The 14218-nt window shown below is 33.5% G+C and overlaps 1 protein-coding gene across 4 annotated transcripts in view; it reads left to right on the plus strand.

Annotated features, from left to right (window-relative positions):
- The window catches only part of Efa6 (Exchange factor for Arf 6), a 593207-nt gene that overhangs the window by 508994 nt on the left and 69995 nt on the right, over positions 1 to 14218 (plus strand). For 3 of the 4 annotated variants that reach the window (XM_069824534.1, XM_069824537.1, XM_069824536.1), the window contains exons 5-7: positions 5924 to 6192; positions 8973 to 9166; positions 13130 to 13322. In XM_069824534.1, coding sequence (XP_069680635.1) covers positions 5924 to 6192; positions 8973 to 9166; positions 13130 to 13322 — 656 coding nt within the window. The remainder of the gene's footprint in view (positions 1 to 5923; positions 6193 to 8972; positions 9167 to 13129; positions 13323 to 14218) is intronic. The other variant, XM_069824535.1, reaches the window with a different exon arrangement.

Genomic DNA, 14218 nt, shown 5'->3' on the forward strand with positions numbered 1-14218 from the left:
AATTTCTCTTTTGAAGAGGTGGAGAAGTTCAAATATCTGGGAGCAACAGTAACAAATATAAATGATACTCGGGAGGAAATTAAACACAGAATAAATATGGGAAATGCGTGTTATTATTCGGTTGAGAAACTTTTATCATCCAGTCTGCTGTCAAAAAATTTGAAAGTTAGAATTTATAAAACAGTTATATTACCGGTTGTTCTTTATGGTTGTGAAACTTGGAGTCTCACTTTGAGAGAAAAACATAGGTTAAGGGTGTTTGAGAATAAGGTGCTTAGGAAAATATTTGGGGCTAAGAGGGATGAAGTTACAGGAGAATGGAGAAAGTTACACAACACAGAACTGCACGCATTGTATTCTTCACCTGACATAATTAGGAACATTAAATCCAGACGTTTGAGATGGGCAGGGCATGTAGCACGTATGGGCGAATCCAGAAATGCATATAGAGTGTTAGTTGGGAAGCCGGAGGGAAAAAGACCTTTAGGGAGACCGAGACTTAGGTGGGAGGATAATATTAAAATGGATTTGAGGGAGGTGGGATATGATGATAGAGAATGGATTAATCTTGCTCAGGATAGAGACCAATGGCGGGCTTATGTGAGGGCGGCAATGAACCTCCGGTTTCCTTAAAAGCCAGTAAGTAAATAAGTATACTCTTTATGACGATTGAATGTAGAAAAAGATATCACAGGTGGCGATGAATTGTATTGTTTTTAACTTTTTATTGACAATGAGGAAAGATGGCTGATAATATAATTGCAGTCAGAAACTTATCGAACTTGTAGGATGTCACCCGTAGGCCTATTATATGATACACGAGATGAAAACTATAAAAAAAAAAAAAGAAAAAAAAATTAAGAAGAAATCTGGAGACAAATATTAGATGATCTGAATATAAATACTTAGGTCTATATTTTATTTTGTTGAGATTTAATATTAATTATAATTTATAACACTTGAAATAATGTACAGAGTCCACACCTGTGTAGTAACAGTCAGCGCATCTGGCCGCGAAACCAGGTGGCCCGGGTTCGAATCCCGGTTGGGGCAAGTTACCTGGTTGAGGTTTTTTCCGGGGTTTTCCCTCAACCCAATACGAGCAAATGCTGGGTAACTTTCGGTGCTGGACCCCGGACTCATTTCAACGGCATTATCACCTTCATTTCATTCAGATGCTAAATAACCTAGATGTTGATACAGCGTCGTAAAATAGCCCAATAAAAAAATAATGTACAGTATTTGTACCTACTGTATGTCTTAACAGTTTACATAATTTTAATCAGAACATAGCAAAGAATCCTCTATCGTATCACTAATGGCAAATAACTGATGTCTCTTCGACCTGAAATCACGCCTAAACGTATCATCATTCAAATCGAAACCAGTGTCCAAAACTCGCCCTTATTTTCGTACGATACAATGTAATTTTCAGATATTTCTGGCTTTAATTTTAGGCCTACTTTTTCTTTTCATTAACAAAATATGTTCATGTAACTCCATTTCTTCATCATATGAATACTCAGATTCAACAAAGCGTTCGTACGTAATTTGTAAAGTACGACAATATACTCACAGGTTATATATTTAAGTACGACAATATACGTAAATACATAACCTATAATATTTCCCCCAACGAGCCATTACTATAATCAGATAAATGCTTTCTGCATGAAGGCAGTGCATAGAAGATCATAACGAGATGTGATCTGTGATAGCGAGAACTCGCTAAGCGTATGGAGGAAGGCTTTTTTTTTCGCCTCTTTCTCGCAACACATTTCTCGCTAGCGAGATCTCTTCAAGTGTGTAACGGGCCTAATATGTATTTCTCTAGAGTGTGTTATTACAAGCCTTTATCCTTGCACAGTATTGCTCCCGCTGCTGCCAAGTTTCTCATAGATGTTTTTCCCAACTTGTAAAATAGTCACCACCTACTTTCAAAGAAAACACCCCAAGAACATCCACACAGTCTATAGCAAACCTGTACACCATCGAGTCCTTGTTGTACTATTCCAGTGGCCGTACTATATTTCTATGCAAAATCTCTTTCATGAGTTGGTATGTTAAGTTTATTGCCGTCTTTTTTACTTTATCTTAATACACTGAGAATTATTCTCAATTTTAATACATTAAAACAATGTTTATTTCATTGGTGACTCTTTTGATTTTGAATTGTTGTAGTTTTCTGGGTGGCATAGATTGTGCCTTTATATTTTAATTCTGAATATTTAGGTATGACATTATTAACCAAACGTTGTTTTAATATATTAAAATTGAGAATAATTCGCTAAATCCCGAAAAGAGAAAGTGTAAGATTATGTCTCGTGACCAGAATATTGTACGAAATGGAAACATAAAAATTGGAGATTTATCCTTCGAAGAGTGGAAAAATTCAAATATCTTGAAGCAACAGTAACAAATATAAATGACATTCAGGAGGAAATTAAACACAGAATAAATATGGGAAATGCGTGTTATTATTCGGTTGAGAAGCTTTTGTCATCTAGTCTGCTGTCAAAAATCTGAAAGTTAGAATTTATAAAACAGTTATATTACCAGTTGTTCTGTATGGTTGTGAAACTTGGACTCTTACTTTGAGAGAGAAACAGAGATTAAGAGTGTTTGAGAATAAGGTTCTTAGGAAAATATTTGGAGCTAAGAGGGATGAAGTTATAGGAGAATGGAGAAAGTTACACAATGCAGAACTGCACGCATTGTATTCTTCACCTGACATAATTAGGAACATTAAATCCAGACGTTTGAGATGGGCAGGGCATGTAGCACATATGGGCCAATCCAGAAATGCATATAGAGTGTTAGTTAGGAGGCCGGAGGGAAAAAGACCTTTTGGGAGGCCGGGAAGATAATATGTTGTTGTTGTTTTCTAATGCCAGGCATTTGACAATAATTTTAATGGCATATTGGTTCCGTTAAGTGCAATGTTAATTGATAAAGTCATTTGACCTCTTGCACTCCAATATTTTTCAAAGATATTGTCATGGTTAGCCACTGACGCACAGATTTTGAGATGTTCTGAATCCATTTCTTGATTTGAGTTGCACAATGGACAGTTAGGAGACTGATATATTCCAATTCTATGCAGATGCTTGGCCAAACAGTCATGGCCTGTTGCCAATCTAAATGCAGCTACAGACGATTTGGGTGGTAATCGGGAATTAACTGTGGATTATGAGGGAAGATAATATTAAAATGGATTTGAGGGAGATGGGATATATGATAGAGACTAGATTGATCTTGCTCAGGATAGGGACCTATGGCGGGCTTATGTGAAGGCGGCAATGAACCTTCGGGTTCCTTAAAAGCCAGTAAGTAAGTAAGTAAGACTTTTACTTATGGGGACATAATCGCTTGTGAGAAATGCGTAGTTCTGCGTCCAATGATAATAAACTATTTATAGCAAATATTTCTTGCTAATACATTTAATATGATCATTGTGCAGTCATTCACATTAATTGTCTGTCATGTTCGCCATTTGCTGTGAGAGTTGTTCGAATTCGACAAAGAGCAATGAATTTTCAGAGGAATAAAATTCGTCTTGCTGCTTTCAAGTGAACAAAAGTAAAATGAGAAAACAGTTACTTTCTTCCCAGTATTCCTAATCAAAATATGTAATCAACTAATCATGTATTTATGTATGATACCTCCCACTTCATAAATGCAATTTATCTCATTAGCAGATAAATGGGGGAACGGTGAAGTGTGAGCTACTACACCCAAAGGCTTTGTAAAAATTCCATTATTCGTAATCTTTCCTCGTTTGAAGGGTTTCCCTGTATACACTCATAGGTGTAAGGTTTGTGTGTGTGTGTGTGTGTTTGTAGGATTGGTACTTTTGCAAATACTCTTTTCATGTTTATCTTCTTATCTCTTGAATTGTTTGTATTCTTGAAATGATAAAGTTTCAGACGAGCCACAGTTGGTTAGTTGCATGTACATTGGAGATTAAATTGCTTACTCTCTTTCTCTCTGAGTCAGTAGAAGTGTTCGTAATGGACAAGACATGTTTCACAGCACAATCCATTTCTGCAGCCCCATAACTGTGTCTTCTTAACATCCTTCAACGTGGTTAACTTTTCAGACAAAACCAGAATTATGTGGAAATTGTATAAGTCATTGCTAGTTACGAAACTGTGCTGTGGAGTGAATTGATTCAGTTTTATGTGAAAATATTTGTCACGTGCTTCATACTTCGATGAAAAAAATGGAAGAGTTGGCTATTAATAATTCACTGTTGATTAAAGTTTTTTATTGTCAGAATGAAAGGAAATTGTGTCCATTTTGTGAGTGACAAAATCTTTGAATGATAGTGACTCATCTTTTAAGATTTTATAATGCTAAAATATGCAGTCTTCAAGAAACTTAATAGTGATGTACTCGACAACAGTGGGATACTGTGTTTGCCAGAAATAAGGTATGTGTTTAGAACTTAAGGGGAAGGACCTACAGGAATTACCAAATATATGTCAAAATTAACTTTTTTTTTTACATCTAGATTAAAAATACTTCATAGTATTGACTTCATTTGAGCGAAATTTCAAAGTCGTTAGGAATAAAATAATTGCTTTTACGCCATTTTTAAATGGCCGCTGCGCTCCAGTCCCGTTTAATATCCGGAGTTTGTTTATTTTACTTTTTTAAACATTTAATGTGTAATATCTCAGACAGTAATAGAGATAATTGAATAATATTTTCAGGGCATATTCTCACATTATACATGAATAATTCTGTGAGAGGAAACTGTCAAATTTCAAATTAAAGAATAAGTGAAAAATAGACGTGCAATTGAGGACCAGTTTTGCGAAACTTGCTAACTGCAAAATTTTCAAAATTGAGATTTTGATGGATTCGTTAACATAATGCAGGCCTCTACATGATGTTAAAGGCGTCTTAGTAAAATTTGATTATTTCTCTTCATTGTAGTGTGTCATACCATATAATCAATAAGTCGTACGATATCATCAAAAATTGATACAGTGATATGTAATGCAGAATTTGATTTCTAATATATTAATTTCAAATTGTTTGGTCCCTTCTGGTCAAATTACAACATACTGACATACAGTGCAGAATTTGATTAAAACTGCTTTAGATTTAATCTTTCTTTTATGCCATCTTATCTCAGAATAACATGAGAGTATAGGACTTGTTTTCATTGCTTTATTTGGTACAATCTTATCATAAATTGGCACTCAGTGATATATAATGTAGGATTGGGTTTTAATATAATTATTTTCAATCTATCTAGTCCACTCTCATCAAAAGATTGGCACATGGTGATATATTACAATATAGGTTGTGGTTTAATAGAATAAAATTAACTTCAGTCCATTTGTTTGTAACACAGCAAATATTGGCACACAGTTACATTCATTCATTCATAGCGTTCTGCCTAAGGGCAGGTCTTTAACTGCAAACCCAGCATTCTCCTGTCTTTCCTATTTTCTGCCCTCCTCTTTATCTCCTCATATGATCCATATATCTTAATGTCGTCTGTCATCTGATACCTTCTTCAACTAGTGACCAGCCAATTCATTTTCCTCTTCCTGATCAGTTTCAGCATCCAACACAACTGCGTTTCTTATTCTGTCTGTCACCTTCACATGCTCCATCCTTCTCCATATCCACTTTTCAAATGCTACACAGTTTTATGTAATGAAGAATTGGGTTCCTATTGAGTTAGTTTTGAATGGTTGTGCACATTGCATTAAAAATTGACACATTTGGTGCAGACTTAAGATACTTGAATTTGAATTAAATTGATTCTACACTTCTAGCCAAATTGACAAAATTTTCACAGCAGTGATATAAAACTTGACACCCATGGAGGCATGATAAGGAAGCACAGTTAGTCCCCTGTAGTTAGTTACCTGGTGAGAACCAAGAGTAACGCCCTCGAATGTAGTTGCCTTATAAACACCAGGAGCTCCGTGAGTCAGAGGATGAGTTGACGACAATGGGGGACGATGCAGTTGTGTTTGCAACCATGTCTGGCGGAGGAAAGGCTACATCTCCGCCCTTGTCGTCCGAGGACGAGAGTGACATCGAGAGCCTGCACAGTTTTCACTACAGCCCCAAAGCAGTAGACATCCCCTCGGCGATTCGGCTTGCCAAGAGGCTCTACATGCTTGATGGCTTCAAGAAGTCCGATGTGTCCAGGCACCTCAGCAAAAAGTGAGTTCTTCTCATCTCCATAAAATATTTTAGGCCTAATAATAATAATAATAATAATAATAATAATAACTATAATAATGATACTGATGTTAATAATAATAGTAATGATGATAGTAATAGTAATGATGATAATAATAGTAATAATAATAATGATGGTAATAATAATAGTAATGATGATTATAATAATATAATATTATAAAAATAACAATAATAGTAATGATAATAATAATAATAATAGTAATGATGATAATAATAGTAATAATAATAATGATGGTAATAATAATAGTAATGATGATTATAATAATATAATATTATAAAAATAACAATAGTAGTAATGATAATAATAATAATAATAGTAATGATGATAATATAATAATAATAATAATAGTAATGATGATAATAATAATAATGATGATGATGATAATAATAATAATAATAATAGTAATGATGATTATAATAATATAATATTATAAAAATAACAATAATAGTAATGATAATAATAATAATAATAATAATAATAATAATAGTAATGATAATAATATACTAATAATAATAATAGTAATGATGATTATAATAATATAATATTATAAAAATAACAATAATAGTAATGATAATGATAATAATAATAATAATAGTAATGATGATAATAATAGTAATAATAATAATTATGATAATAATAATAATAATAGTAATGATGATTATAATAATATAATATTATAAAAATAACAATAATAGTAATGATAATAATAATAATAATAATAATAATAATAGTAATGATAATAATATACTAATAATAATAATAGTAATGATGATTATAATAATATAATATTATAAAAATAACAATAATAGTAATGATAATGATAATAATAATAATAATAGTAATGATGATAATAATAGTAATAATAATAATTATGATAATAATAATAATAATAGTAATGATGATTATAATAATATAATATTATAAAAATAACAATAATAGTAATGATAATAATAATAATAATAGTAATGATAATAATATACTGATAATAATAATAATGATGATAATAATTATAATAGTAATGATAATAATAATAGTAATGATGATGATGATAATAATAATAATGATAATAATAGTAATGATAATAATGATAATAATAATAATAGTAGTAGTAATGATGATAATAATAGTAATGATAATAATAATAATGATGATAATAATAATAGTAATGATGATGATGATAATAATAATAATAATAATAATAATAATGATAATAATAATAGTAATGATAATAATGATGATAATAGTAATAATAATAATAATAATAATAAACATTCATTAACTTACCACTTCTTTACTGTGTTAACTTTTAGGTAATTAGTACCTGGCTGACTAGTTTCGAAATGTTATTCTTCAATGTTCAAAGCCTAGTGAATGTCCTGCGCTATCTTCTGGTTTTCTGTTGTGGTGGAGTGTGTTCATGATTGTGTCGAAAAAGTGTGTTTTGAAATTGAGTTGACTGTTCAGGATGTGCTGGGGTGTTTTTGTATGTTTGTCAATTTCGTATATAGAGCAGTGGTCGTCAGCACTCGCTGAAATGGGTAAAGGGTAAGTGGAGCCATTCCATGTGCCCCGTCGTGTAGCAGGAAGAGGTAGAGAGCATACGCACTAACAGCTATGAATGCACCATAGCGCAATGTGTTCTCCACGGGTAAGAGATGCTACCCCCAGGATGCTCTGTGCTGATGACCTCTGCCCTAGAGTATCGAGTTTCTGGTTTTTTTGGCTGAATATGTAGTATTTTCATGTCGGTGTCTATGTTGCTGTAGTTGTGATTGGAGTTTGTGATATGTTCCTTGAAACCTTGTAGCCATAACCAAACTACACAACAATTCAACCTAACAAACTCCAATCATAACTACAGCAATATAGTCACCGACACGAAAATACTACACATTCAGCCAAAAAGCCACAAACTTAACACTCTAGAACAATACAAATTTAAAAACATACAAAAACACACCCCAGTACTTCCTGAACACTCAACTGAATTTCGACACAATCATGAACACACCCAATCACAACAGGAAACCAGAAGATATTACGGAATCTTCACCAGACTTCGAACAATGAAGAATAACACTTCGAAACTAATCAACCAGGCAATTATCTAAAATTAACACAGTAAAGCAGTTGCAAGTTAATCAGTAATTATCTTATCTAAGTGTTAAAACTATATATAGAACCATGAATAATAGGGCCTAATTATAATAATAATTGCTAAAGAAAAAAAGTTGTAAAATTGAACTTTGCGGTCACTTAGACATATCAAAGAACCAGAACGATAATGTGAAGTTTATATTAAAAATATGAACTGTCAAATGCACGAAACGTTAAGCGAACGTTTCACAATAAAGTCAGTGATTCTCGCGAGGTTAGTGAAAATTTCACATTGGCAAATGTTTCTTCACAGCCGCAGGGTGACGATGTTGTCGCGAACGTTCTTCCTGGAACTAGTTTCACAAGCCCCGTGAAAACTCAGCTAATAACAATAATAATAATAATAATAATAATAATACACAACATTTAAAATATCTATAATGTAAATTGTAAACAATTTTAATAATGACATCCTCCACATTGACAAAATTCTGCATATGTCATTGCCTAGGTGTATTTTAAATTATTTTTTGTCTACTAGTAAAGTGAAATTTAAGTGCCCTAAACAGAGAAAAGTTTTCATAGACAATGAGAGAAGAAAATTAAATGAGTAATTTTTTGATTAGTAATTTATATTTTCTAGCAACGACTTCAGCCGCGTTGTGGCAGAAGAGTACCTCAAGTACTTCAGCTTCGAAGGAGACACTCTGGACGTAGCCCTACGAAAATTCTTGAAGCAGTTCAGTCTCACAGGAGAGACCCAGGAACGGGAGCGAGTGTTGGTGCACTTCTCGAAACGATTTTTAGACTGCAATCCTGGAACTTTCAATTCTCAAGGTAATTTAACATCCATTATGCATATGTATACAGTGAGGTTATTTCCGTACTGTCCTGTGGAGAGTTCCTGCATAAGTAGTAGATACAGCAACATTTTCAAAGGTGGTAACTACCCAAAGTCTGGTTAATAGAAGAGATGCCATGCAAGGTCGACACGTATTTTTCGTGATAATGCCTATCACTTTTGTCAGTACCATTACCATGTTGCCAGTACCACCGTAACTACTGGCAATACCATTACCACGTTGCCAGCACCACTGTTACTACTGCAATTACCACGTTGTCAGTACCATTGTAATGTTATCTAAAATCATTACCAGTACCACTACAATCACTACCAGATGTTAGAACCACTACCAAAACCACTACCATCACTACTATAATCCTCTTAATACTGCTACAACCACGATAAGTGAATTTCATTATTTTAGTACAACACTGTATAATATTGTCAGGGCATCGACATTACAAATCAATTACAAGTTCTTTCAGCATTTACAAAAGTTCATATCAGTGGATTCTATCTCATGTTGGAGTTCAGTGAATGTGTTAGTGAAGGACAGTTACAAATTAGATTAATGATTATTCCACCCATAATAGAAAACAGTGTTATACGGTTACAATAAGACTTTATAATAGATTGATTACCTTCTTATATAAAGGAATCTCCTTTTCGAAGGTAAATCCTCTTTATGGCCTTGAGGAATATTTTAATATTAATTGGTAGTATATTTTATTTTGACGTTACTATACATTTTTTTAATGTTTCCAGCATGAAATATATATATATATATATATATATATATATATATATATATATGTCTGTCTATTTGTCTACCAACCTACCCATCTACCTACCTACCCACCCACCTACCTATCTACCTACCTTAATTAAAAAATCCTTAACAGTACTTTGAGATGTATTATAAATTTAAACAAAAAATGGTGACAACATTTATCATAAAAATGGTACACAGGTCATCACCTAAGTAACACCATCCATATTAACGAAAATAGAGAAAACCAAACATGTATATAAAAATTGAAAAGTGGACACCTCATGAAAATCAAACAAATGGCTACAGGTAAATGCTTTCCACTCTGCACCAAGTGACATCACTAGAACACCTTATCCTGCATTAGCTATGCACTCAATGTAACACAATTTACTATACATATGAATTTGACATGGAAAATTAATTATTTGTAAATACTATACTATTTTCCCTGTATTATTCACAGGAAGATGTTGTAAGGAAAGTGTTGAGGGACTAAGAATACATCAAAATGCAGAAAAGGACAGGCATGGGAAATATGTTCCCACGTGGGCACTGTATACACTACCCTTTCATTTCTCCACCCTCAAATATTTGGGTCTAGGGCATTTCATAACCGGAAATTTCATCACCGTTATAGACCTAGTTTGTCACCTGTTTTTCGTCATCAGTGTTTTGGTCATCAAATACATTTTGTCATGTTTTTGTCACCAAACATATTTTGTCATCATATACATTTTGTCACCATTTTCTTTTTTTTACTGAGGGAATTTCGTCACCAAAATAGTACAGAAAATTACATGTAGGCTGTTTTTATTATGAGTCCAAAACTATCACTGTATAATTATTTTAATGCCCTGTATTAACATAGGTTTTGAATTACATACATTCATCTTGTTTTTATGGAGTTTCAACCAAAATTCCCACTGAAGTTGTGCTCTGTAGGTTCTTTTATAATGGTTTTCTTTCTGAGGAAATAGTCATCAGTGAATTACAAATGTCGTGCTGATCACATCTCCATACAATCCCAGTCTTAGTAACTTTGTGCTTTGTATACATATGCCCATTGTATATCGATTAACTTATCTCTTGCTCTATTACTTTTTACAAATCGAAATAATTCTGCCATACCTTAACTTGAAGATTTTAAAACCAATGAATCCTCTAACTGGAATATTTCGAATCCAAAAAATCAATATGAACACATTGAGTGCTGTAACTTGAAGATTTTGAAACCAAAGATGAATGTATCCTTGGAAACGAAATGAACAATGAAGTAGGAGATTTTATATTACGTATCATTTTATATAGGTATCAAGGGAAGCGATATGAAGGGGGGAAAAAATTGTGGTGGCGAATTGTGATGAAATTAAATTGGTGACAAAATATGGTAGTGATAAAAGTGACTTGGTGACAAAATATGGTGGTGACAATAGTGAATCGGTGACAAAATGTAATATGTGACGAAATCACCGGGTGACGAAAAATCAGTGACGAAAATTTCGATCCCCAAATATTCTATTTGCATGTACAGTACGTATAGTAAGCAAAGGTTGAACTCGGTACCATAACGTTCTAATAAGATGTTTGTGAAGTGGTGGAATATGACGAATAAATTATAGGTTTCATTTTAATTTTTAAGAAGCATAGGAACAAGAGTATTTTGTTATTATGAATAATTGATTTCCCACGTTAAATCCTTAGGCCTATGTATAAAACTGTTTTGCACAGTGTATACAACAAACCACATTGTAATTCAGGGGTCTAGGGCATTTTGTAACTGGAAATTTCGTCACCGTTACAGTTTGTCACGTATTTCTCGTCATTAGTAGTCACCAAATACATTTTGTCATCATGTTTTTTGTCACTGAGGAGATTTTGTCACCAAAGATATTTCGTCATCATATACATTTTGCCATCTCTTTTTGTACTGAGGGGATTTCGACATCAAAATAATAATAGTAGGTACTGTATGTCGTCGTAAAATAGATGATGTAGCTTCTGCTGAAGTTCCAACTTCAGCGTTCATTGCTTCTACACATTCCGCAACTCCAATTCTACCTCAATTTGTTTAGTGATTCGAATGCTCCATAGGTTCTTTTATAATGGTTTTCTTATCTGAGGAAATAATCATCAGTGAATTACAAATGTCACGCTGATCACACCCTCATACAATCCCGATCTTTGTAACTTTGTGCTTTGTACTATACATATATCTATTATAGATTAACTTATCTCTTGCTCTATTACTTTATTCAAAATAATTCCGTCATACCTTAACTTGAAGATTTTGAAACCAATGAATCCTGTAACTTGAAGATTTCGAATCCAAAAAATCGATGTATCCTTGGAAACGAAATTAACAATATGAACACAAGAAAGTAGGAGTTCTATAATACGTATCATTTTATGTAGATATCATCAAGGGAAGCAACACGAATGGGAGAAAAATTGTGGTGGCGAATAGTGATGAAGAAATTAAATTGGTGACAAAATATGGTGGTGACAAAAGTGAATCGATGACAAAATGTTGCAGTGGCAAAATGCAGTATGTGACGAAATCACTGGGTGATGAAAAATCGGTGACGAAAATTCCAGATCCCGTAATTCAGAACATTAGAAGTACAACTTCGTTGATTTGGTGTAAAAACCTCGGGATGTAAGGAATAACCATTGCTATCTGTACCACTATCACCATAAAAAGCACCACTATGATCAGCATCACCAATCGCCACAACAGTGACACTTTACCACCACCACCATTGCTGCTATCATCAGAAATCACATTTGAATTGCTTGCAGTTTACTTAAATATCTTGCTGATATAATCCGTATTTCTGCTTCATATGTTAAATCGGTGACATAATAACCTTTGTAAATAAACACTTTTCCTTCCTGTGCAATTTTTCACTGCCTGCTTTATATGTTGTTGTTTTCTAATGCCAGGTGTTTGACAATAAAGTCATTTGACCTCTTGCACTCCGATATTTTTCAAAGATATCATAGTCAGTCACTGAAGCACAGATTTTGAGGTGTTCCGAATCCATTTCTTGGTTTGAGTTGCACAATGGTCAGCCTGCTTTACCAATATCGTGGGTTTTTTTTCACGTAAGCATGAATTTGATTTTCATATCAGCTTGCAGATTGCTTACTAGTTTGAACTGTAAGATGCTCTTGACGTTCACAGATGCTGTCCACACGCTCACATGTGCCATCATGCTGCTCAACACAGATCTGCATGGACAAAATATCGGACGCAAGATGACGTGCTCCGAGTTCATTGAAAACCTGTCCGAGTTGAATGATGGGGACAACTTTCCCCGCGAGGTGCTCAAACATCTCTATCAGGCTATCAAGTCCTACCCCCTCGAATGGGCCCTGTAAGTTCACAGTTGTCACTTGTACTATATATGCTGCATGTAACTTTTTGTACATTACTCGCAAAAGGTATTTCTTGATAATTGTTCCATATCCATCGATTTTATAAGGATTTGATTCTGTAAAGAGGGTTTAAGGGGTATAAGTGCCATTATTTTAACTGATGATTATTCATGTCGTAAGGAAGAAAAAATGTCCTCACAATTTTTTTATAATTGCAGTATTTAATTAATTATTAAAGTTTACAATATTAGACGTTTGGCAACGTTGCTGGATGGGGAGGAAGGGGTTTACAAGTACACAGTACAGCTCAAGCGGGTACAGACATACCGGTACAAAACGGATGCTCTGTTCTAATGCAGGGGCGGACCATGACAGTACTGTTGTTTACATAAAACGAGCAGCAAATACAAACTTTCAATCTCATTAATAGAACTTTATGATAAATTTGCATTTTATTTAACACTATTGCTCCATTTTTTATTGTACGTCTAAAAAATAGACAATAATGATTTACTGCACAAAATCACACGAATTTTTTTTCTAATGCAACATTTTAATCCTTCCTGCTTCCATAAAGCAGCACCATTTTTTAAACTAATTTCTGATTGTGTGATTTTCGAAACGGGGTAAGAGACTCCCAGTTTCTAATAATTGTTGAGAAACTGCTACAAAAGTTCGCCGATTAGGTAACCTTCTTTGCGGAAAACGTTGATGATACATTCTTCTTGCCTCACTTGAATTAGGTCGACTTTCTCCATAAATTAATAACATATGATATTCCTAAACTGTGAATGACATTGTAAGTTGTTTATCAAATACCCTGTACTGAACTGCCATCCGCTCGGCAGTAGAGCTATGGACAGGGAGCTTGAACTCAGCTTGTACAACCATTGGC

The sequence above is a fragment of the Periplaneta americana genome, chromosome 4, assembly GCF_040183065.1.
Source record: "Periplaneta americana isolate PAMFEO1 chromosome 4, P.americana_PAMFEO1_priV1, whole genome shotgun sequence".
In the NCBI taxonomy this organism is placed as follows: Eukaryota; Metazoa; Arthropoda; class Insecta; order Blattodea; family Blattidae; genus Periplaneta; species Periplaneta americana.